This window comes from Thamnophis sirtalis, unplaced genomic scaffold (assembly GCF_051295495.1).
Source record: "Thamnophis sirtalis isolate CommonGarterSnake01/CBP01778 unplaced genomic scaffold, rThaSir2_p1.2 scaffold_6, whole genome shotgun sequence".
NCBI classification, from domain to species: Eukaryota; Metazoa; Chordata; class Lepidosauria; order Squamata; family Natricidae; genus Thamnophis; species Thamnophis sirtalis.
Window position 1 is genome coordinate 86,673,250 of NW_028261386.1, and position 22,911 is coordinate 86,696,160.

Here is a 22,911-nt window from a genome sequence, read left to right on the forward strand (position 1 = left end):
CAGTGTGGTCCAGCCTGTCATTCCCGCAACAAGCCTCGCTGCTCCTGTTGTTACTAGGAATCAAGCGCGTTCTAAGGTTGAGATGTCTCAGGACTTTCTTTCCAACCTGAAAAAAGCCCTCCCTGATGATGATTGGTTCCGGCAGCATGTGAGTGAATGCACTATGAGAGATGAATTGCCCTGGATTGGGGCGAAACTATACGTTCCTGTGTCTTAGACTCATTGTTCTTCAGCGAGCTCATGATTCCCGAATGGCAGGACATTTTGGTTTCATTAAAACGCTCCATCTCGTCAAGAGAGTTTTGGTGGCCTTCTTTGAAAAAGGACATTGAACGATATGTTGCCAGTTGTCCCATTTATGCTGCTGCTAAACGCCCGCCGGGAAAGCCGCAGGGATTGCTCCAAGCTGTAGCTTGCCCAGTTGCCCCTTGGAAGGAGATCTCTATGGATTTCATTGTCGAACTTCCTGAGAGTCAGGGACACACTGTTATCTGGGTTGTTACCGACTTGTTCTCCAAGCAGGTCCATTTCATCCCTTGCTCCAAGATTCCTTCTGCTAAGGCTCTTGCTAAGATGTTCATCTCCCACATTTACCGCTTACATGGGGTGATCATATCGGACAGAGGTGTGCAATTCACCTCCGTTTTCTGGAAGGGATTTCTGAAGCGGATTGGCTCCGCCCAGGGATTAAGCTCCGCCCACCACCCTCAGACTAATGGGGCTTGTGAGAGGACTAATTCTGTTCTAGAACAATATTTATGTTGTTTCAACTACCAGCAAGATGATTGGGTGGATTTGTTGCCGCATGCGGAGGTCGCTTATAATAATTCTGTGCATAGCAGCACTGGGTTCACCCCATTCCGTGTAGTGTTTGGCCAGGATTTTGTACCCATTCCTGAGGTTCCTCGTGAGCAACCCTAAGTGTCGTCACTGTCCGAGTGGAGTGACCACCTTCGGCGCATTTGGCCTTTAGCTCTCCAAACTTTGGATGCTGCGCACCACGCTCATAAGAAACAGGCTGATAAGAAATGGACTAAGCCGTATGATTACAAAGTTGGTGATCAAGTTTATTTGTCCACCAAATTTCTTCAAACTCCCCAGAAGTCAAAGAAATTGGGGCCTAAGTATGTTGGCCCGTTTCCCATTGTCAAGGTCATCAACCCTGTTTCTGTCTGGCTGCAGCTGCCCAAACACTTCAACCGGGTTCATTTCATTTCATTTTCATTTCATTTACTTTATTTGTATGCCGCCCTTTTCCCTGAGGGGACTCAGGGCGGCTCACAATTCAGGGGGAGGGAAGGACAAACAAGTTACAAACATGAAGACAATACATCATTAAAAAAGCACAACAGTCATACTATTCGAGTGGGGTTGGAGTCTTTAGCCCCAGGTCTGTCGGGACAGCCAGGATTTCAGGGCTACGCGGAAGGTCTGGAGGGTGGTGAGGGTACGAATCTCCACGGGGAGTTCGTTCCAGAGGGTCGGAGCAGCCACCGAGAAGGCTCTCCTGCGGGTAGTTGCCAGTCGACATTGGCCGGCTGATGGAATTTGGAGGAGGCCTAATCTATGGGATCTTATTGGCCTAGTGGAGGTAATTGGCAGTAGGCAGTCTCTCAAGTACCCAGATCCAATACCATGAAGGGCTTTGTAGGTGACAACTAGCACCTTGAAGCGCACCCGGTGATCAACAGGCAGCCAGTGCAGCTCGCGGAGGATAGGTCTTACGTGGGTGAAACAAGGTGCACCCATGATCGCTCGCGAGGCTGCATTCTGGACCAGCTGAAGTCGCCGAATACTCTTCAAGGGCAGCCCCATGTAGAGCACATTGCAGTATTCCAGCCTAGAGGTCACAAGGGCACGAGTGACTGTTGTGAGAGCCTCCCGGTTCAGGTAGGGACGCAACTGGTGCACCAGGCGAACCTGGGCAAATGCTCCCCTGGTCACAGCTGACAAATGATGTTCAAAGGTCAGCTGTGGGTCCAGGAGGACTCCCAAGTTGCGGACCCTATCTGAGGGGCGTAGTATTTGACCCCCCAGCCTGAGAGATGGAACACTTGGCCAATTAGTGGGAGGGAAGCACAGCAGCCACTCGGTCTTGTCTGGATTGAGTACAAGCTTGTTAACCCCCATCCAGTCTCTAACAGCTTCAAGGCCCTGGCTCATCACGTCCATCGCTTCATTGAGTTGGCACGGGGCGGACAGATACAACTGCGTATCGTCTGCATACTGGTGGTATTTTATCCCGTGCTGTCGAATGATCTCACCCAGCGGTTTCATGTAGATATTAAAAAGAAGGGGGGACAGGACCGAACCCTGCGGCACCCCATATGTTAGGGGCCTGGGGGTCGAACTCTGCCCTCCGACTAACACCGACTGCGACCTGTCCGAGAGGTAAGAGGAGAACCACGTAAGACAGTGCCTCCCACCCCCACCTCCCGCAGTCGTCACAGAAGAATACCATGGTCGATGGTATCGAAAGCCGCAGAGAGGTCAAGGAGTACCGGGATGGAGGCATGGCCTCCATCCCTGGCTCTCCAGAGATCATCGGTCAATGCGACCAAAGCGGTTTCTGTGCTGTAGCCAGGCCTGAAGCCTGACTGGAATGGATCAAGATAACTGGCTTCCTCCAAGGACCGCTGGAGCTGAAAGGCCACCACCTTCTCAACAACCTTCCCCACAAAGGGGAGGTTGGAGACTGGACGATAGTTGTTTAGATCCAAAGATGGTTTCTTCAGGAGGGGTCTCACCACCGCTGCCTTTAAAGCGGGGGGAAAGACCCCCTCCCGTAGGGAGGCGGCAACAACCGCCTGGATCCAGCCCCGTGTCACCTCCCTGCTGTTAACAACCAGCCAGGAGGGGCACGGGTCCAGCACGCATGTGGAGGCACCTACAGCTCTCATGGCCTTGTCCACATCCTCAGGGGTAACAGCCTGAAAATCAACCCAGCGATGACCTACCAGATTATCCCTTAGTGCCTCGGCTGGTTCTGCAGGATTGGAGTCCAGGTCCGCCCGAAACCGAGCAACTTTATCCGCGAGGAATTGGACGTAATCCTCAGCCCTGCCCTGCAAAGGATCACCCGTATCCCTCCTATTTAGGAGGGAGCGGGTTATCCTGAACAGGGCGGCTGGGCGCGACTCAGCGGAAGCAATCAGAGAGGCAATGTAAGTTCTTTTTGGCGTCTTTTTGGCATCTCTGATGCAAGATGTTAAAAGTGCTCGGTTCGATTCGGATTTACTGGATCTCCATTGGTGCTCTAGGCGTCTCTTTCGGCGCTTCATCTCCCGGAGTTCCTCAGTAAACCAAGGGGCCCTCCTGGATCCACTGCCTCGGAGCGGCCATAGAGGCGCAATCCGGTTGAGAGACTCCGTCGCTGCTGAGTTCCAAGCAGCAACCAGAGTCTCCGCTGGACTGCGGGTGAGAGTATCAGGAATAACCCCAAGTTCCGTCTGGAACCCCAAGGGGTCCATAAGTCGCCTGGGGCGGAACCACCTGGTCGGTTCCTCCTCCCTACAGTGGGGGTTTGGTCTCCGAAAGTCAAGCCTCAGTAGGTAGTGGTCTGACCATGACAGGGGTAAGATCTCACTACCCCTCAGACCAAGATCACAACTCCACTGCTCCGAGACAAATACGAGGTCAAGCATGTGACCCGCCAAGTGGGTTGGGCCCCGAATTACTTGGGTCAAGCCCATGGTTGTCATGGAAGCCATGAACTCCTGCGCTCCATCAGAGTGTTCACCGAGCAAAGGCAAATTGAAATCCCCCAGAACCATAAGCCTGGGGAACTCAACTGCCAGCTCGGCTACCGACTCGAGGAGCGAGGGGAGGGCTGCTGCAACGTTGTTGGGAGGCAGGTACGTTAGCAGCAAGCCCACTTGACCCTTGAGGTCCAACTTCACCAGCAGGGACTCACACCCGACAAGCTCCAGAGCAGGGATCCTACGAGGTGCTAGAGACTCTCGGATAACAATGGCCACACCCCCACCCCTTCCCTGGGCCCTCGGCTGATGAAGCACCTGAAAGCCCTCTGGGCACATCTCTACGAGGGGGACTCCTCCCTCTGGGCCCAGCCAGGTTTCAGTAATACATGCCAGGTCTGCCCTCTCGTCTAAAATTAAGTCCCGAACGAGAGGAGCCTTATGAACTACAGACCTGGCATTTAGCGACAGCAGCCTGAGACCAAGGTCCTGATTACTCACACCATCTGGCCTTGGAGTGGGACTCATAGGGCTGGAAGGAGGGATCTCTGTGACGTAGCGAACCCTCCTTCCCCGGTAATGGCCTGCCCTAAAGTCCCCGCCGTATCTGCCCCTCCCTGTTAAGACCGTAATGCTCCGGCCCACTCCCGTGTCCGTGGCCCCTCCACCCACCCCCATAACCCCCGCATGCTCCGGCAGGCCCTTCGAATCAAACATCCTGAGGCTGGGATTGGCTCAGGCCCCCCTAATACTTCTGCACAGCACTCAGCACAGAGGGTACCTGGATAGGCCCCAGCCTGCTCAGACATACACAGTCACAGAACCATTCGCTCCCCACTGACAATTTAAAAACACAGAAAAGTTACAACAATAATAGGGGTTAAAAAAAAAGTGGGCACATACAACAACAGTCACATCATTCTCACCTCATTCATAAAATGCGGAGAGACTAAAAATTGCGCAGATCTAAATGGAACAATGTGAGGAGGAGGAGGGAGAGGTACTCCGCTCCTCTCCCTTCCTATAACAATTAAATTGACCAAGATGGTTGAAAACCCAGCCACAATCCACAGATGGTATACAGAGGGGGAGGATAACGTTTCCCCCCTCTAGTAAAGCTGAAAAAGGTCCCAAATGTCTAAGAAAGTAATGTGAAACTGGGAGTCCTCCTACGCCCAGATGTTTAGAGGCCCAGCTGGAAAAGGGCCAAATGGCCAACGGGGGAGATAAACTGAGGCTCCCCACTATCAATAACAGGCAGTAGAAAAAACTCTTCAAGTCCACCAAGGGAAAAATCCACCCAAGCAGGGTTCTGAAGAAGATGATGATAAAGTTAATACAAGGGCTGAGTTGCAGAGGGAGGAGGAGGGAGGGGGGAGGGCGTCTGGAAGGGCTATGGGGGCACCTGAATTCAGGATGAAAAAATCTAACAGCCATCTTAGTCTCGCAGATGAGCATTAAGTTTAAGCCTTCCAACTCTGACTTAAGTGATGTTAAAGTGCTTAATGCTTAGTAAATGATGTTAAGTGCTTGTTAAAGTGATGTTAAAGTGCTAATAAAGCCAGCATTTTCCTCTCTGTGCTCTCAATGTTTTCTTCTCAGCCTTTCAGTAACGCAATCTCTCAGTAAGGCAACCCCTCCTCAGTCAGCTCAAGAAACTCCAGATGCCTTCCGTATCCTCCAAACCTGGTTAATCTGCAAGTCGCTCGTATGCTTCTTCCCCAGCACCTCCCCGGACTCAAAACAAAGCACAAAACAAAAAGCACAGCAGTTCTTTCAGTTGCAAGCTGCCCGTATTGTCTCCGTGCCTCCGTGGGGGGGAAAGGTCGTTCACAGTCTCTGTGGGGGGGAAGAGGGGGGGGAGCCGATCGTAATCTCTCGCTGCCACTCACTGCTACTCCAAACAGTTGCTCTGTCTGGGGCTGTCAGGGAAGGCTTCTCGTTAATAATCACCGTTCCTTGCTCCTCTCAAGTTCTTCTTTCCAGGCTTAACTCCTCTGGCATCAAATTGCAACAGAACTCGGGTTATCAGCCAGGTTGTTTGTTCTTCACACCCGAGCGAAAAAGCTCAAGCAGCCATCTTCCTCGCACATCCTTCTTTTCAGGTTTACCCTGTTTTTCATGTTAACCTCCTGAAACCTGTCTGCACTTCGTCGTTGCGTCCGCCTATCCCTCCTACACCCGCTCCGCTTTTGATTGAGGGTGAGCAACACTTCGAAGTTCGCGAGATTTTGGACTCTCGTAAACGCCGGAACCGTGTCCAGTACCTGGTGGCTTGGAAGCATTTCCCCCCCTCTCACACCGAATGGGTTGATGGGTCCCTTGTTCGGGCGCCTCGTCTACTCTGCAAGTTCTATTCTACTTATCCTGACAAGCCCTGATTTGGCCATTCTCCTAAAAAAAAATTCTCTCTTCTCTCTTCCTCTCCTCTTTTCCCCTTTCATGTCTTGTTGTTCGTCTGTTTGTTTGTGTTTTTCGTTTCTGCAGGTCTGACCACACTTTTCTGGAGGAGGGCCGGATGTCAGCCTCTGCTTTGCTGCTGCTTCGGCTGCCATTGAAATGGGGAGGGGGGGGCATGGTATTTGGGAGGGGAATCATTGATGTGCTGAAGTTTCTAGACGCTGAACTGACCACCTTACTGCGCATGTGGAGGAGGGGTGTTTCCCGCCAAGGCCAACGGTCCAGCATTCCATCCTGGTGATGCCTTTCGAAGTTATCTCACACCTGACATTTGGGGGAAATATGATTGGACTGTGCACAGGGATTCCAAGGGGAGGGGAATGAATTATACATTATATTATTAGCTTTCGCGCCTAATTAACCAGACTCAGCTTAGCTTTGCAACTGTTCATTTATAATTAGTAAAAGTATACTTGATTTCAATTCAAATGGAGTCCAGTGGTTTTCTTTCCTGATTACTGAATGAAGTGATGCTAACAATAAACTGAGTCTCATTTTTCACCCATCCCGGAGCTAAAACCTACCGAGGGGGGTGCCCCCTGACAAGCTTGGTGTCTTCTGCAAATTTGATGTGTTCCCCATTTTTTCCCTCATCCAAATCATTGATGAAGATGTTGAAGAGTACTGGGCCTAATGCAGAGCCTTGGGGTACTCCACTGCATACTTCCCTCCACATAATGCTTAACATTATTTGACTCTAAGAACATGCTGTTCATTAATTTAAAATGTTATTTTTTTCCTCCCAGAATGTCTGCTATTTCCCTTACTACTGCAATGCATAGTTTTGCAGTCATTCTGAGAAAATGTTTCCCTTTTGACAGTGGTTTGGAGGCAATTCACAAACAATTCTGCTGATATTAATGATATAATTAGATTAATTCGCTATCTAAGAAGGAATAGCTTTCTTATCATATTAACAAAACCTGTCTAAAGAAAGGAGATCATACTTTTTTTCAGCTTTTCTACTACTATATACATTATCCTATTATGAATATCTAAAAGTGACATACAATTTTCAAGTCCTGCATCACCGCACCTCAAAAATTGAGGCATGTTTGTGCGAGCTGCCTATCTAGATTATCATTATCACTCAATTATTTCAATACATTACTTCACATAAACCATGGTTTAAATCTGATCTTCAATCGAAATTGGGACTGAGCAAGGGCTATAGTTACCTTCCAGTCTTTACTTAATAAAGTATGGAAAGAAGAAATCATTTGTTGTAATTTAAAGGAAGGTGAAAACTTACCACTTATTTAAAGGAGGGTGAAAAACGCACCACTGAAATGGTGAGGAAGTCCTGCCTTAGCACTTGGCCATCACAGATGCCGACATAAAGTGATGTCGAGCTGGCCCTGCCCCCTGGCTATGCCCCCCCCCCAAGGTCAAACACAACCCTGATGTGGCCCTCAAAATTGTAATTGTTATCTTTAATAAAAGTATTTTAAAAAATAATTTATTTGAACAAGCAAGAAACAGAACAGGTATAATTATACTCACATTTAAATTGAATTTAGTAGCACCAGAACTCAAAACAAAACAGATTATTATAGTCTAGTCCCATGTAAATCACTCAGGATTTATTTCTATTGGACATGGAAGCTCTATTGTATGAATATACTATTGGTGTTGATTGCATATGTCTCTTATAAAATCTTGAGGCAGATTAATATTACCTATTGTTTGAACATTTTCCTCAAATTATATGTAAATGTTTATTTATTATGACATTTCTATCTTGTCTTTCAGGACATATTGCACCATAAGAGAGCATGCAAAAACAAAACAAAGCACCAGTAAAATTAATAAAACAGAGTGGAATAATAATGTTTTCAAAATTCTTTAAAAACCAGAAATAAAGAGGCCCATATGTATTTCACTGAATAATACATTCCAAAGTTATGAGGCAATTGAGAAATATTTCTATCCATCAATGCATTGTCCAGCATGAGAGCAGAATCTCTTTAGTAGATCACAGAATTCAAGAAAGCTCATAAAGATAATACCTGCATATCAAGGAAATTTTTATATTCTCTTTTCAAATCCTGTAGTTCTGGTATTCTTTAGCCTCTCCCCTATAACTGCATTTTATACATTTAATTAAACTTACCAAATAAATTATCAACACTTGCTTTTTAAATACCAAGATTAAAAATAAAAAAAATCCCCTTTTAATTGTCAATGTAATCCCTTGCTTTGAAATGGGGTCAGGGCAACTGATTGGAGGTGAGAATTTACTGTCCGGATGCCCTTCCTAATGTCTACAGAGAGTTCACAGCAGACAATTACTCATTAACCCAGAGAGAGAAATATCTGCTGCTACCTAAGATCAAACTCACAGCCTCCTGATTGTGAGGTGAGAGCCCCACCTCTAGGTCACGATGCCTCCCAAGGTTAAAAAGAATAATAAACCAACAAAAATTAAAACAACGGAAAGAAAAAGAGCCACTATTGGTATTTTTAAAAACCTGCCCATTAATTTAATCATGCAATTCACTTGCCATCTAAATTGGGCTTTACAGTAGAAAGGTCTTTTAATATATTTGCCAATCAAAGTAAAAATCTTGAAAAGGTTTTATCAGATAATGAACACACAGAGGTAAAGTGAAAGCCTCTTTCTAAATTTATAGTGTCTGAATAGGGTCATAAAAACAATAACATCTCACTATAAACATAAATTTCAGTATTCTTATATTTTTTACATAATCATTAAACATATTGATGCCTACCTGGAAAAGTCCATTTTTATTGAAAAAGGTGAATTGAGCCCTGGATATTGCTTCAAGGTCTTCTTGATTTAAATTATTTAGCAAACTTGGAGGCAAAGAAATAGTAGCAAGAGAATTTTCTTGGTTTTTACCAAAATCAATCTAAAACAGAAAAATGAAAAAAAACAACACCCTATCAAAATAGAATAAAAATAGAAACTATTTACCATGTTGAATGAGGGAATATATTGTTTGATTATTTGATTCCTAATTATTTAGTTAACAAGTTTAAGCCCTTCCTCATCATTATAAAAATCAATATTTATTTTATTTCAGTTCATAGGATTATGCCCTTATAAAGAAAATTTTAAATTTGTCTGTATTAAATATAAATATCAATTTAATATTGTTTATTTTTACAAATCAACATTAAGGTTAATTTACTGAAAAATATTTTCATTTACAAGTCTTTATAATTCAGGTTGTACAAGTACAACTTCTGCTTTTTTTCAAAGCTATAATTTAATGGGTGGATAATACTGCTAAATATATTTTGGTTTGGATTCATTGAGAAGTAAATAATTAAGTGAGTCTGTCTCACCAACCTCTCTCCCAGGGAAGCAACAACTAATAGTTGAAATAGGCCCCAGAGCCCACCTTCAAGAGCTCCTCAATTCATAAATCCTAACAGATTAGATTAGATTAATTTCAGCATGGGCCAGATATGTTTACCACAGAATAGTACTAGTTTTCAAATTCTAATATCTTGTGTCAGGCTTTTTATTAAACTTGCTGTTGAAAGCTCATGGAATACAACAATACTGCATAAGCTAGCTCAAACCCCTTATCAGGTAGGACACAGGTCCAAAGCCTTAAATCAGAGATGGATCACACTCTTCAATCTAGAAACAGAACACGGCTTACGTGCCCTGCTGGGAACCACAAAGTGTGTGGCCAGAAATGTCATAACATCTGCAGCAATTTAGGACTAAATTGCTCAGGCGGATGCCAACATGTAACCTCCCCATATCAGCTGCATTCTCTACCAAACCTATGAGGTTGCCCTCCCATAACTACTTAAAATGCCCTTGTAAGAAAGCATTCACAGAAAGATGAATTGACCCTGGGTGGTAGCAGAGAAGAATAAATCAGGAACTTGTGGCCCAGTAAACCAAATTGTTTCTATTCATTGACCATATCTCAAAGATAACGTAGCTAGCATGCTGACCTAGCAGGATAGGGTAAATAATAATAAGGTCACATGGATGGCTTTATCTAAAACATTCCACACTCAGTTTGCCTTTTTCTTTGTCTTGTCTTTGCTATGCAGTGGGCCAAAGGTATACAAAGCTCTGGTTCTGCTTTTCTCATGCCAGTTCAGAGTGTCAATGTTTTGTTGGGAGCCCTGTTGCATGCAAATGAAATTATATTGTATCTTCAACACGATTCAGTTGCTTTAGGTGAACCATGTTTTTACAATAACAATATTTAAGGGTTTAAAGAACTTACTTGCCCTTAAACTACTCCATGGGAAAAATCTAACAGGTATTTTGGGGGGATGAGAAACGGCAGCAATTTTTAAGGAGTAAAATGGGTGTTTTAATTTGCAAGACATCTTTTTGGCTTTTTTTTTTTAAAGAAAAAGGTTTTATTTCTTTTAAAAAACACAAATATTTCATCATTCGTCAATCATTAAAACATTGAAGTACAATTTTTTTGTATGCCCCTCCCTCCCTCCACCCGCCAACCCCCCTCCTCCTTCCCCCCCGACTTCCCAGAACCCGTACACGGTATAGATTTTTAACTAACAGTCTAAAATCTATTGAGAAAAAAGAAATAAAGAAATTAATGACATTCTACATTGACCTTAGCTTCTTCTTACTGAACTAACTTTTAACAGTTTAAATCATTTCTGATCTTAAGCATAGGCTAACTGGAATTTCTTGGTCCCGTATTTATTTTGTATATAGTCAATCCATTTTTTCCAGTCTCGTTTATATCTCTCATTTGAGTGATCTTTAAGATATGCCGATATTTTAGCCATCTCAGCTAAGTTTGTGACTTTCAATGTCCATTCTTGGATTGTAGGCAAGTCTTCCTTCTTCCAGTATTGCGCCACCAACAGTCTTGCTGCAGTTATTAGGTGCAGAATCAAGTTAGTCTCTACCACTGTAAAGTCAGTACATATACCTAGTAAAAATAACTGAGGAATAAACTTTATCCTTCTTTAAAAAATATTTTGCATAACCCACCATATTTTTATCCAGAATACCTTAACCTTTTGGCAGGTCCACCATATATGATAATATGTAGCATCGAGAGAACCACACCTCCAACATTTAGGCTGTACATTCGGATACATAGAAGCCAACTTTTTAGGATCTAAATGCCATCTATAGAACATCTTGTAAAAAATTTCTCTCAGATTTTGAGCTTGTGTAAATTTCACATTTCTTACCCAGATTCTTTCCCATGTATCCAACATTATTGGTTCTTCAATATTTTGAGCCCATTTTATCATACAATCTTTAACTAATTCTGTTTCCGAATCCATCTGTATTAATACATTATATATCCCCTATAAGCTGGGACGACGGTGGCAGCTGCTTCAGACAACTGCAGCTTGAATTGGTGTGGGTGAGTGGGAGGTGGTGCTAGTGGATGGCCAGTGCTCTTCTCCATTGTGAGAGACCTAGATCAAGATGTGGGCTTATTAGACCAGCACCCCATTAAAGAGGGAGTGGTTGAACTGTTTACACCTATCGGACTGAGTTTAGTGGCTGGTCTTCGGCCACCTTAATCCTCCAGCCTCTTTCCTCCTTGCTTTTGGTGCACCCCTCCTCTCTGCTCGCTGTTGCGGGTGGCATATGTACAATGGCGGCATCTCTTGTGACCTTTTGGAAATTGCAATACCTTCTCTCTACGCCCACCCGGTTGCCCGGCCTGTGGGATCCTTTGAGGACCGTTTCGGACTACCATTACCATCCTACCATCAGATGGAAAATCTATAAGAGGGCACATTGGACCCTTGGACTTTGGACTTCCACTACTATATCCCCGTATCCCACGGCTGGTATACAGCTACCTGAACTTCATTTTTAACGACTGCGTAATCTCTCTCTTTTCCTTCTTTTTCTTTTCTCTTTTTTATCCTTCTTTTGTATGGGATATACATGAGATATGCGTGAGATTGAGTGAATGATCCCACTTTTACTGCCCAATATTGTTGTATTTTTTCTGTGTTTTAATCTCTACATGGGGACTGCCTGGGTGAGTGAATGAGTATGTCTGATTCGGAGGACCTGCCGGGGAATGCGGGGGGCACTGGGGTGGCTGGGGGGACCAGAGACACGGGAGAGGGCCGGAGCATTACGGTCGTAACAGGGAGAGGCAGATATGGCGGGGACTTTAGGGCTGGCCATTACCGGGGAAGGAGGGTTCGCTACGTTACAGAGATCCCTCCTTCCGGCCCTATGAGTTCCACTCCGAGGCCAGATGGCGCGAGTAACCAGGACCCTGGTCTCAGGCTGCTGTCGCTAAATGCCAGGTCTGTGGTTCACAAGGCTCCTCTCGTCCGGGACTTAATTTTAGACGAGAGGGCAGACCTGGCATGTATTACTGAAACCTGGCTGGGCCCGGAGGGAGGAGTCCCCTTCGTAGAGATGTGCCCAGAAGGATTTCAGGTGCTGCACCAGCCGAGAGCCCAAAGAAGGGGTGGGGGTGTGGCTATCGTTATCCGGGAGTCGTTAGCACCTCGTAGGATCCCTGCTCCGGAGCTTGTCGGGTGTGAGTCTCTGCTGGTAAAGTTGGACCTCAAGGGTCAAGTGGGTCTGCTGTTAACGTACCTGCCTCCCAACAGCGTTGCAGCAGCCCTCCCCTCGCTCCTCGAGTCGGTAGCCGAGCTGGCAATTGAGTTCCCTAGACTTATGGTCTTGGGGGACTTCAATTTGCCTTCGCTCGGTGAAAACTCTGATGGGGCGCAGGAGTTCATGGCTTCCATGACGGCCATGGGCTTGACCCAGGTAATTCGGGGCCCAACCCACTCAGCGGGTCACATGTTCGACCTCGTATTTCTCTCGGAGCAGTGGACTTGTGATCTTGGTCTGAGGGGTAATGAGATCATACCCCTGTCGTGGTCAGACCACTGCCTACTGAGGCTCGACTTTCAGAGACCAAACCCCCACTGTAGGGAGGAGGAACCGACCAGGTGGTTCCGCCCCAGGGGACTTATGGAGCCTCTGAGGTTCCAGACGGAGCTTGGGGTTATTCCTGATACTCTCGCCCACAGTCCGGTGGAGACTCTGGTTGCTGCCTGGCACTCGGCAGCATCGGAGACCCTTGACCGGATTGTGCCACTACGGCCACTCCGAGGCGGCGGATCCCGGAGGCCTCCTTGGTTCACCGAGGAGCTCCGGGAGATGAAGCGCCGGAGGAGACGCCTAGAGCACCTATGGAGGTCCGATAAATCCGAATCGAACCGAGCAATCCTAACAACCAGCACCAAGGAGTACATCAGGGCACTCAGGGCAGCAAAAAGATCTCACATTGCCACCTTGGTTGCGTCCGCTGAGTCCCGCCCAGCCGCCCTGTTTAGGATAACCCGTTCCCTCCTAAATAGGAGGGATACGGGGGAACCCTTGCAGAGTAGAGCTGAGGATTATGCCCAATTCTTAGCGGACAAAATTGTTCGGTTTCGGTCGGATTTGGACTCCATCCCTGCAGTTCCAGCCGAGGCACAAGAGGATAAATTGGTAGACCACCACTGGGTTGAGTTTCAGGATGTTGCCCCTGGGGATGTGGACAAGGCCATGAGAGCTGTGAGTGCCTCCACCTGTGTACTGGACCCGTGTCCCTCATGGCTGGTTGCTAACAGCAGTGAGGTGACACGAGGCTGGATCCAGGTGGTTGTTACCGCCTCTCTTCGGGAGGGGCACTTCCCCGCCGCACTTAAAGCGGCGGTGGTGAGACCCCTCCTGAAGAAGCCATCTTTGGATCCAGCTGTCCTTAACAACTACCATCCAGTCTCCAACCTCCCATTTGTTGGGAAGGTTGTCGAGAAGGTGGTGGCCTTCCAGCTTCAGCGGTCCTTGGAGGAAGCAAGCTATCTCGACCCCTTCCAGTCAGGCTTCAGACCCGGTTACAGCACAGAAACCGCTTTGGTCGCATTGACCGATGATCTTTGGAGAGCCAGAGATGGAGGCCATGCCTCCATCCTGGTTCTCCTCGACCTCTCGGCGGCTTTCGATACCATCGACCATGGTATCCTTCTGCGACGACTGCGGGAGGTGGGGGTGGGAGGCACTGTGTTACGGTAGTTCTCCTCCTACCTCTCGGACAGGTCGCAGTCGGTGTCGGGGGGGGGCAGAGATCGACCCCAGGCCCCTAACATATGGGGTGCCGCAGGGTTCGGTCTTATCCCCCCTACTATTTAACATCTACATGAAACCGCTGGGTGAGATCATTCGGAGGCACGGGATAAGATACCATCAATACGCGGATGATACTCAATTGTATCTGTCCGCCCCGTGCCAACTCAATGAAGCGGTGGACGTGATGAACCGAGGTCTTGGGGCCGTTATGGACTGGATGAGGGCTAACAAGCTTGTATTCAACCCGGAGAAGACCGAGTGGCTGTTGTGCTTTCCTCCCAATAATTCGATCAGTGTTCCATCGCTCAGGCTGGGGGGTCAAACTTTATACCCCTCAGAGAGGGTTCGCAACTTGGGAGTCCTCCTGGACCCACAGCTGAGTTTTGACCACCATTTGACGGCTGTGACCAGGGGGCATTTACCCAGGTTCGCCTGGTGCGCCAGTTGCGACCCTACCTGAACCGGGAGGCCCTCACAACAGTCACTCGGGCCCTTGTGACCTCTAGGCTGGAATACTGCAATGTGCTCTACATGGGGCTGCCCTTGAAGAGCATCCGGCGACTTCAGCTAGTCCAGAACGCAGCCGCGCGAGTGATTGTGGGTGCACCTCGGTTCACCCACATAACATCTATCCTCCGCGAGCTGCGCTGGCTACCTGTTGATCTCCGGGTGCGCTTCAAGGTGCTACTTATCACCCATAAAGCCCTTCATGGTAGTGGGTCTGCGTACTTGAGAGACCGCCTCCTGCCAATTACCTCCCTGCGACCAATTAGATCACATAGATTAGGCCTCCTCCGAGTTCCATCTGCCAGTCAGTGCCGACTGGCAACTACACGGAGGAGAGCCTTTTCAGTAGTAGCTCCGACCCTTTGGAACGATCTCCCCGTGGAGATTCGTACCCTCACTACCGTCCAGACCTTCCGCACAGCCCTTAAGACCTGGCTAGCCCGTCAGGCCTGGGGACAAAGATAACTGTCCCCACCCGAATGATGAATGAATGTTGCTTACTATTTTACTTCTATGTATTGTTGTGTCTATTGTCTGTTTACCCCCCCCCCCTTATTTTATGTAAGCCGCCCTGAGTCCCCTCAGGGAAAAGGGCGGCCTATAAGCATTAATAAATACCAAATACCAAATATCCTTTTTATATGCATTAAGCTTTGATCTCTTATTTGTTTAAACAAGTTATCCTCAACTTGTATAAAACCAATTTTTTGATCTATTTTCCACCTAGCCTGTAATTGCCCATACTGGAACCATGTTTGAACTACCTTCTCCTCTTTTAATACCTCTAAAGATTTTAATTGTAATACCCCCCTTTCTGAGGTAAGAAGCTGTCTGTAAGTAATTCTGTCCTGTTTTTGTGCTATATTCATATTTTCAATTGCGTGTCTAGGAATTGCCCACATGGGTATCTTGTCATTTAATTTATATTGGTATTTTTTCCAGACCCGCAGTAAAGCATTTCTTAAAATATGACTTTTAAAATTCTTGTCCAATTTTTTGTTGAATAACAGGTAAGCATGCCAGCCAAATACCAGATCGTGTCCCTCAATATTCAATATTCTATCATTAGTTAAATGAGTCCAATCACTAATTACAGATAATGCCACTGCATCATAATATAGTTTTAAATTAGGTAGCTTCAATCCTCCTCTCTCACGTACATCTTGCATTATTTTCATCTTTACCCTCGGCTTCTTTCCTGCCCATACAAATTTGTTGATACCCTTCTGCCATTCTAAAAGGTTCGCATCTTTTTTAAGTATAGGTAACATTTGGAAAAGAAATAAAAATTTTGGTAAAATGTTCATTTTCACTGCCGCTATCCTACCCAGCAAAGATAAGTGCAATTTCTCCCATTTTTTCATCTCCGTCTGTATACTATGCCAAAGTGGTTCATAATTATGCTTATATAATTTCCCATTTGAAGTTAAAATGTTAACTCCAAGATATTTGACTTTTTTAACTACCTCACATCCTAGCATCACTCCTAATTCTTCCTTTTGTTTAATATTCATATTTATAGCTAATATTTTGGTTTTTCCTAAATTTATTTTAAAGCCAGACACTTGACCATATTGATTAATCATATTCATTAAAACCATACTGGATTCCTGCGGTTGTTCCAATATTATGACCAAATCATCCGCAAAAGGGCGGACTCTATATTCTTGCTGCCTAATCTTGATCCCTTTTAAACCATCCAAGCCCCGTATTTTATTCAACAATACTTCCAAAGTTATAATAAACAATAATGGGGACAAAGGACAGCCCTGTCTTGTACCTTTTCCAATTTGAAAAGAGTCTGTTAAACTTCCATTGACTATGATTTGTGCTGTTTGCTGTTGGTATATTGCTTTAATTGACTGTAAAAAATTATCTCCTATCTGCATTTTTTGCAATATCTTCAGCAGAAATTGCCAGTTAACTCGATCAAAGGCCTTCTCAGCATCCAAAAATATAAACGCAGCAGGGATCTGGTTGTTCTTTCCCAAATATTCTAATGCATTAATAATTAATCTGACATTACTTTTCATCTGTCTCCCCTGTATAAAACCTGTTTGGTCCGTGTGTATCAATTGTTGAATAACCAACATTAACCTATTTGCTAATATTTTAGTAAAAATTTTATAATCTACATTCAGTAATGAAATAGGTCTATAATTTTTGGGTTGCGTAGTATCTTGATCTTCTTTGGGTATCAAAGATATAAACGCTGTCTTCCAAAATGGAGGCACTTTACCTTCCATTTGAATCATATTAAATAATTCTCTAAGAGGTTCTACCATTTCTAACTGTAAGTTTTTATAGTAAACCGCTGTCATGCCATCTGTAGCTGGTGCTTTCCCTGACTTTAATTGCTTAATTACCTGCAAGATTTCCCCCGAGGTTATTGGTTAATTCAATTTTTGCCTGTGCTCTTCTCTAACTGAAGGTATTTTCTCTTTGTCTAAATATTTGTCTATGTCTAAACCATTAATTTTATCCCCTTTATACAGTTCTGTAAAAAATTCCCGAAAAGCCTTTTGAATCTCTTCCTGTTGAAACACCTCCTTCCCTCTGTAAATCAGTTTAGATATATTTCGAGTTTTCCTTTTTTTCCTAATCTGATAAACTAACCATCTGCCATCTTTTTGGCTTTTAAAAGCCTCCCAAACTCTCCTTACAAACATCACTACCCAATCACTCTAGGGCAGGGGTGTCAAACTCAAGGCCTATGAGCTGGATCTGGCTTGAGGAGAGCTTAGATCCGGACCGCAGGGCACCCTGGAAATAGCACAGGACCGTCCTGCGGTGCCTCTGCCAGCAAAATTGGAGCTCAGGCTCCCAGGCTACATTTTCGTTGGCAGAGATCTAGCAAAACAAACTAAAAGCAAAACAAAACAAAAGGAGAAATGTTTGTCTTTTTGCCCTTGAGCATCCAAAAAGGGACTGAAAAGGAGAAAGAGAGAGGAAAGACTAAAAAGAAGAAGGAAAGATGAGAAGAGAGCAAGGAAGGAAAAATAAGGAAAAAGGGGAAGGAGGAAGAAAGGAAAAGGAAGAGGGAGGGGAAAAGAAGAAAAGGAAGGGAGGGAAGTAGTGAGGTAGGGAGGTAGGGAGATTATAGTGAAAGAGAGGAAGGGTCTGAGGGAAGTCCTACCTTAGCATCTGGCGATCACAGGTGCCCCTGACATAAGTTATATTGAGGTGGCCATGCCTCCTGGCCACGCCCTCATCCCCTGAGGTCAAATAACAACCCTGATGCAGCCCTCCATGAAATTGTGCTTGACATCCCTGCTCTAGGGCATGCTAGAAACCACAAATGGAATGGTAAGCACATATGAGTTACACAGTATGTATTGCTCATCCCTGTCTTGAATTGATAAGCTCAACATAAATCACTAAATAAGTCAAAGGAATTCAACATATCTTGCTTGAAAATAAACCTGGATGTTCTTGATATACCTGAAAATCTGAAGCATTGTTCTGAGGACCAACACTGAAGGAAGAGCCATTGAATAAAGAAGAATTCAAGGATGAAACTCCAAGCGCCAAGTTTCGGGTTGAGATGCTCATGGAAGGACCTATAAACTGAATCTTCAATGCCAAGGCATCAATTGTCTTTATAGCTCTAAAATCAAGCATACACATCAAAATCATTAAAATAATGGGATTAAAAATAACTTTTGAGTCTAAAGAACCTTTGCATGCATTAGTAAATATTATTTTTGGCATAGATTTACCTAACTATAAAGAAAAAAAACCAAACTTCAAAATATTCAGATATTCGTGAGCAAATTTTACTGAAGAACAGTGTGTCCAAAATGATAGAAAGAGATCAAAAGTCATATACAGATCATCCTCTTTCTTTGCTCTATTCTTTGTCCTGCTGGAGGAAGAAAAATCTGCTTCTTTCTCAGTTTCCTTTTTTAAATTAGAATGGTGGTATTTTGAATATATGTTTTTTTTAACATAGATTATGATGTTCCTTGTTGCTTTTAGGCCTAGTCCTATTTTTTTATTTTGCTCATAGTGATGGGTAAATGCTGCCATAACTGATAGATACTGGGGAGATATCCAGGGCTCTTGATAGTTGTTGCCCCCACAATTATAGCTACTCACAAAAACAGTTGTATCCCATTTATTAGCACGGCCAGCATGGGAGATAATTTGCAAAAGCTTTATTGGGCACTATAATTTCTATTCTACTGCCATACTGGGAGACATGATTGCTCCAAACAAATGCACCTCTTTTCTGGGCATCTGTTCCTTTGGATTACATTTGCAATTAAGAGTTAATTGATGTTACTTAAGCTAACGAGTTACAGTAATTTGATTCAATGAAACACTTCTTTGCTTGTATCTAATACTAGTGAATGTTATTAGTGTCACTAGCATGTCCTGTCTCACTTACATTTTATCTACCTTTCACTTTGACTTATTTTAATTATTATGATCCTAGAGCAAAACTGATTTAGTGTTAAAATAGTAGATTTACTATCAAGCCCATGAATTGAGAAGTTAAGAAAGTTAAAATTAGATTTCATTTCTTTATTGATTTGAATAATTCACTTGAGGAGTTAATTTTAAAATGCAGATAAAGTTTTACACTGTTTCTACGTCCTACCAATATATAAACATTTTTTTAAAAAAAACTGCATACCACTCAGATCCTCTTCCCGTAACACTTACTCAGAAGATGATGCAGCCAATACATTATCAGAACTAGTTAAAATATTAGAAAATATTGTGATCACAGTAGAACCCAAGGATTCATTGATTTCTTCATCATTTACAATTTTTTTTAGTTTCTGGATCACATCATTGACTTTGTCTGAAGTCAACTGCTGCCCTTCTCCCGTAAGATTCAGTAGCTGGTTGGCTATGTCAGCAGCATTTTCTGAAAGCACACAAAGAAAGCAATACATGCCAGTTAGTTTCAGAAAAAGTTCATTTCCCCCCAATTATAGCAAGTCTATCGAGGATTAGGGTGTGTATGTACTTAGTGTGTATTTTGTGTACTGGTGTAGTAGAGCTTCCAGAGTGCCATTAAAAATGATAAGATAGGAGATGGCTTTGGACAGTAGGTGAATGTACTCTGCTTTTTTGCTCACTGTTGTTTGGCTCTTTCAGATTCTGCTGGGTGTGTTTTATTTATTTTTTCATTTTCTGGGGTCCCAAAGGTGCTTTTTCAAGAGGCAACTGTACTTTCTGAAAAGTCCAGTTGCCTCTTGAAAAAGCACCTTTGGGACAACCATGACCTGGATGACTGAGAATCTCCATAGACATTTCATTCTCTGGGTTTTGGAATTCATTTGTTCTGTCTATCAGTTATAAAGCTAGTATGATTTTGGTTTTGGTTTTGTATTGTGTTATACAATTATGTTCATTGTTTATGGAACTGCTGCATGATGTACCATATTTTTTTCAAAAAAGAGGGTAAAAATCTGGGTGCGTCTTATACACTGAATACAGCATTTTAGGCCTCCCGAAACTCTGTCCCCTTTGCAAAAATGGCCATGCACAGCTTTTAGAAAGCTTCCAGAGTGCTCCTGGGGGCTATGGAGGGCAAAAATGAGCAAAAACCAGACCATTTTTTGCTCATTTTTGCCCCCCTCCATCCCCAAGAGCACTCTATAAGCCTCCTAAAGGCTATGCATGCCCTTTTTTTTTGACAAAAAAGGGCCCGTTTTTGTGAAAAATGGGACATATTTGGCCCTCCCAGCCCCCAGGAGCACTCTGGTAGCCTCCTAAAGGCTATGCATGCCCTTTTTTTGACACAAAATGGGCCCGTTTTAGCAAAAAACAGGCAGTTTTGGAGAGATCTGCAAAGTACAAAAACTTTTTTCTTTAATTTGCCTTCTCAAAATCTTGGTGCGTCTTATACTCCAGTGCATCTTATACTCCAAAAAATATGGTATATGGTAGCTCAAAGAGCTGACGACAGACATTAACTTATTGATATTAATATGCTGAATGAATGCCACAAATCAAAAGATGCTCTTTGAAGATGACAGACGAGAGGGGAAACAGGCTGTTCTGATTTGAAAACTGCTTCATTTGTATCAATAGACCTATCTTATGGGCGAGATTCTTTATCTTTAAAGCAATTTTTCTGCATGATGGGAGTCTAGTCCTAGTCAGCAGGTCTGCTACGCAAATTATTCATGTGATGCTAGGGTGAGTGGATTTTGGTCATGTTCCCATGGCCAAATGCTAAAAATGTTTCTACTTCTTCTTCAGTAGGAATAAAAGAAAAAGCCTCAACCTGATAAAATATTCTGAATAGAATTTAAATATTTATGCTATAAAAACACCATGCTGTTGTTGCTTTTTATATCTAAAATAAACATGGATTGTGCTTTAGAGTCTAACAAAACTGCATAGTTCTTCAGTTAAAGCATTAAAGGGTTTTATATCGGAGACTAATATCTAGAAAACTTTTCTTGGCAAGGCCAGATGTGTTTGAAGCTTGGAAAAGAAACATTTCAAATTTATCTAAATGGAGTGGATACACAAACTCTTACCTGTACAGTTTCTAAGATCAGGAGTACCCCAGTAAGATGTGTAATCATTCATGCTTAGAAAGCTAAGTAAAGAAAGAACAGCAAATACCATTAGCATATCCCTATATGGAAGTTCTTATGAAATCACATAGTCTACATTTTAAATCCTTTGTATCTTTTACTTCTTCACTTTTAAAAACCTAAATCTGTCACTTTTTAATTATATCCGTAATATACTTCATCTCAGTCTCACCACTAAGCATCTCATTATCTTTGAGCTGTTACCATGTTCGTGATGCAATCTGGGTAGGGTTGTCATAGCAGCTAGTGGTGGCAGTGTCTCTTGGTCCAGTTTCTTTCCAAATGTAATTCAAAGGCTGTTCCTGCTCCAAACATTTTTCTACAAGAGCAAATGAAAAGCAGTGAACCAAACAAACAACCATTAACACTGTAGCTTTCTAGTAAAAGTTACTAGACTGGTCTGAATAAATCAGGTTTAATTTTATACCAAGTTATTTTTATTTGCAAATACTTAATGGGATGAATATTTATGAAACAAAATGTACATTGCTGAATACAAATGTATTTTCCAATTAGAGACAGAAATCATCTTGAATCAGGGAAAATTAGTATTGGTGTTTTTTTTAAAAAACCAATCTGATAATAATAATAAATCAGGAATGTATGGATCAGAATTGAAGACCAAATGTTTCTAAATGTCCATGGATCTGAACTGTGGCTTGCCATGTTGTATTCAAAGCTTACTATGCTGCATATTGTCTCTAAGTTAGGGTATTGCTCATAATGGCCCATTTCTAGTCAAACTAACTCTAATCTGGCTTTGACCAAATTCCATTACTGTTTTGCAGTATTATTCCAGGGCCACTGTCCTAGATGTTAATTCCTTCCCAGATCAGCCACTAAATCCTTTGCATAATGTTCTTGCTTCTTGTATTTTGAATGACCGGTTGAATGTCTGAAGGAGAAACCTGTGGCATGGGTTATAAGGCAGGGTACAGAGAATAAAGGTTCAATACAAAACTTTTCTCAATTATAAACAGTCTTTACTCATTCTGTTAATGAGAATAATAAACAAGTGCAAACGGCTTCAGAAAGCTTCTGTTTCGCCATAATTTTGTTTCTGCTATATTTGTTTCTACCAGGGCTAAGTTAAAAGTGAACTTGAAGAACAAAATGTTTAACATCAGCCAACTGCATGCTTTGAAAATAATTTGGGAAAAGTGTTTTGGGTCCAGGGCCAGTACATCAATCTTCTGATATTCATTGAAGCATTAAAGCTGTACGTTTTTAATATGATTATTAATATAATGGCCTATTTTTCCTCACAAAGCAACCTGAAAAATGATCAACTATGAATGAATCAATGATAGAGACGTGCTGTGCTTTCAGTTGTGAATGGTCTGAACCACTTCTTGTAGACTATTTTCAAACTATGGACAGAACTAATAAATCTATTAATTTTGATTTCTCACATATTGCAACTGACTTCACTACTTTAATGTCTTCTGCTTATTTGGTTAATGTACAATAGTTAATTCCTTAAAGCATAGTAAAGTATATAAAACTATAAACTGAAACAATATTTTTAAAAAAACAGTTATTGGTTAAAACGTATTGCTCTTATACACTGATAATAATGATCAGAATAATAATATTTGCAAAG

The 22,911-nt window shown here is 43.3% G+C and overlaps 1 protein-coding gene across 5 annotated transcripts in view; it reads right to left on the reverse strand.

Annotated features, from left to right (window-relative positions):
* Window positions 1-22,911, reverse strand: part of ADGRG6 (adhesion G protein-coupled receptor G6) — a 136,096-nt gene that overhangs the window by 37,772 nt on the left and 75,413 nt on the right. For all 5 annotated transcript variants that reach the window (XM_087718351.1, XM_087718352.1, XM_087718349.1 and 2 more), the window contains 5 exons: window positions 21,513-21,627; window positions 21,249-21,310; window positions 19,414-19,621; window positions 18,187-18,352; window positions 8,891-9,031 (listed from right to left, as the gene is read on the reverse strand). In XM_087718351.1, coding sequence (XP_087574477.1) covers window positions 8,891-9,031; window positions 18,187-18,352; window positions 19,414-19,621; window positions 21,249-21,310; window positions 21,513-21,627 — 692 coding nt within the window. The remainder of the gene's footprint in view (window positions 1-8,890; window positions 9,032-18,186; window positions 18,353-19,413; window positions 19,622-21,248; window positions 21,311-21,512; window positions 21,628-22,911) is intronic.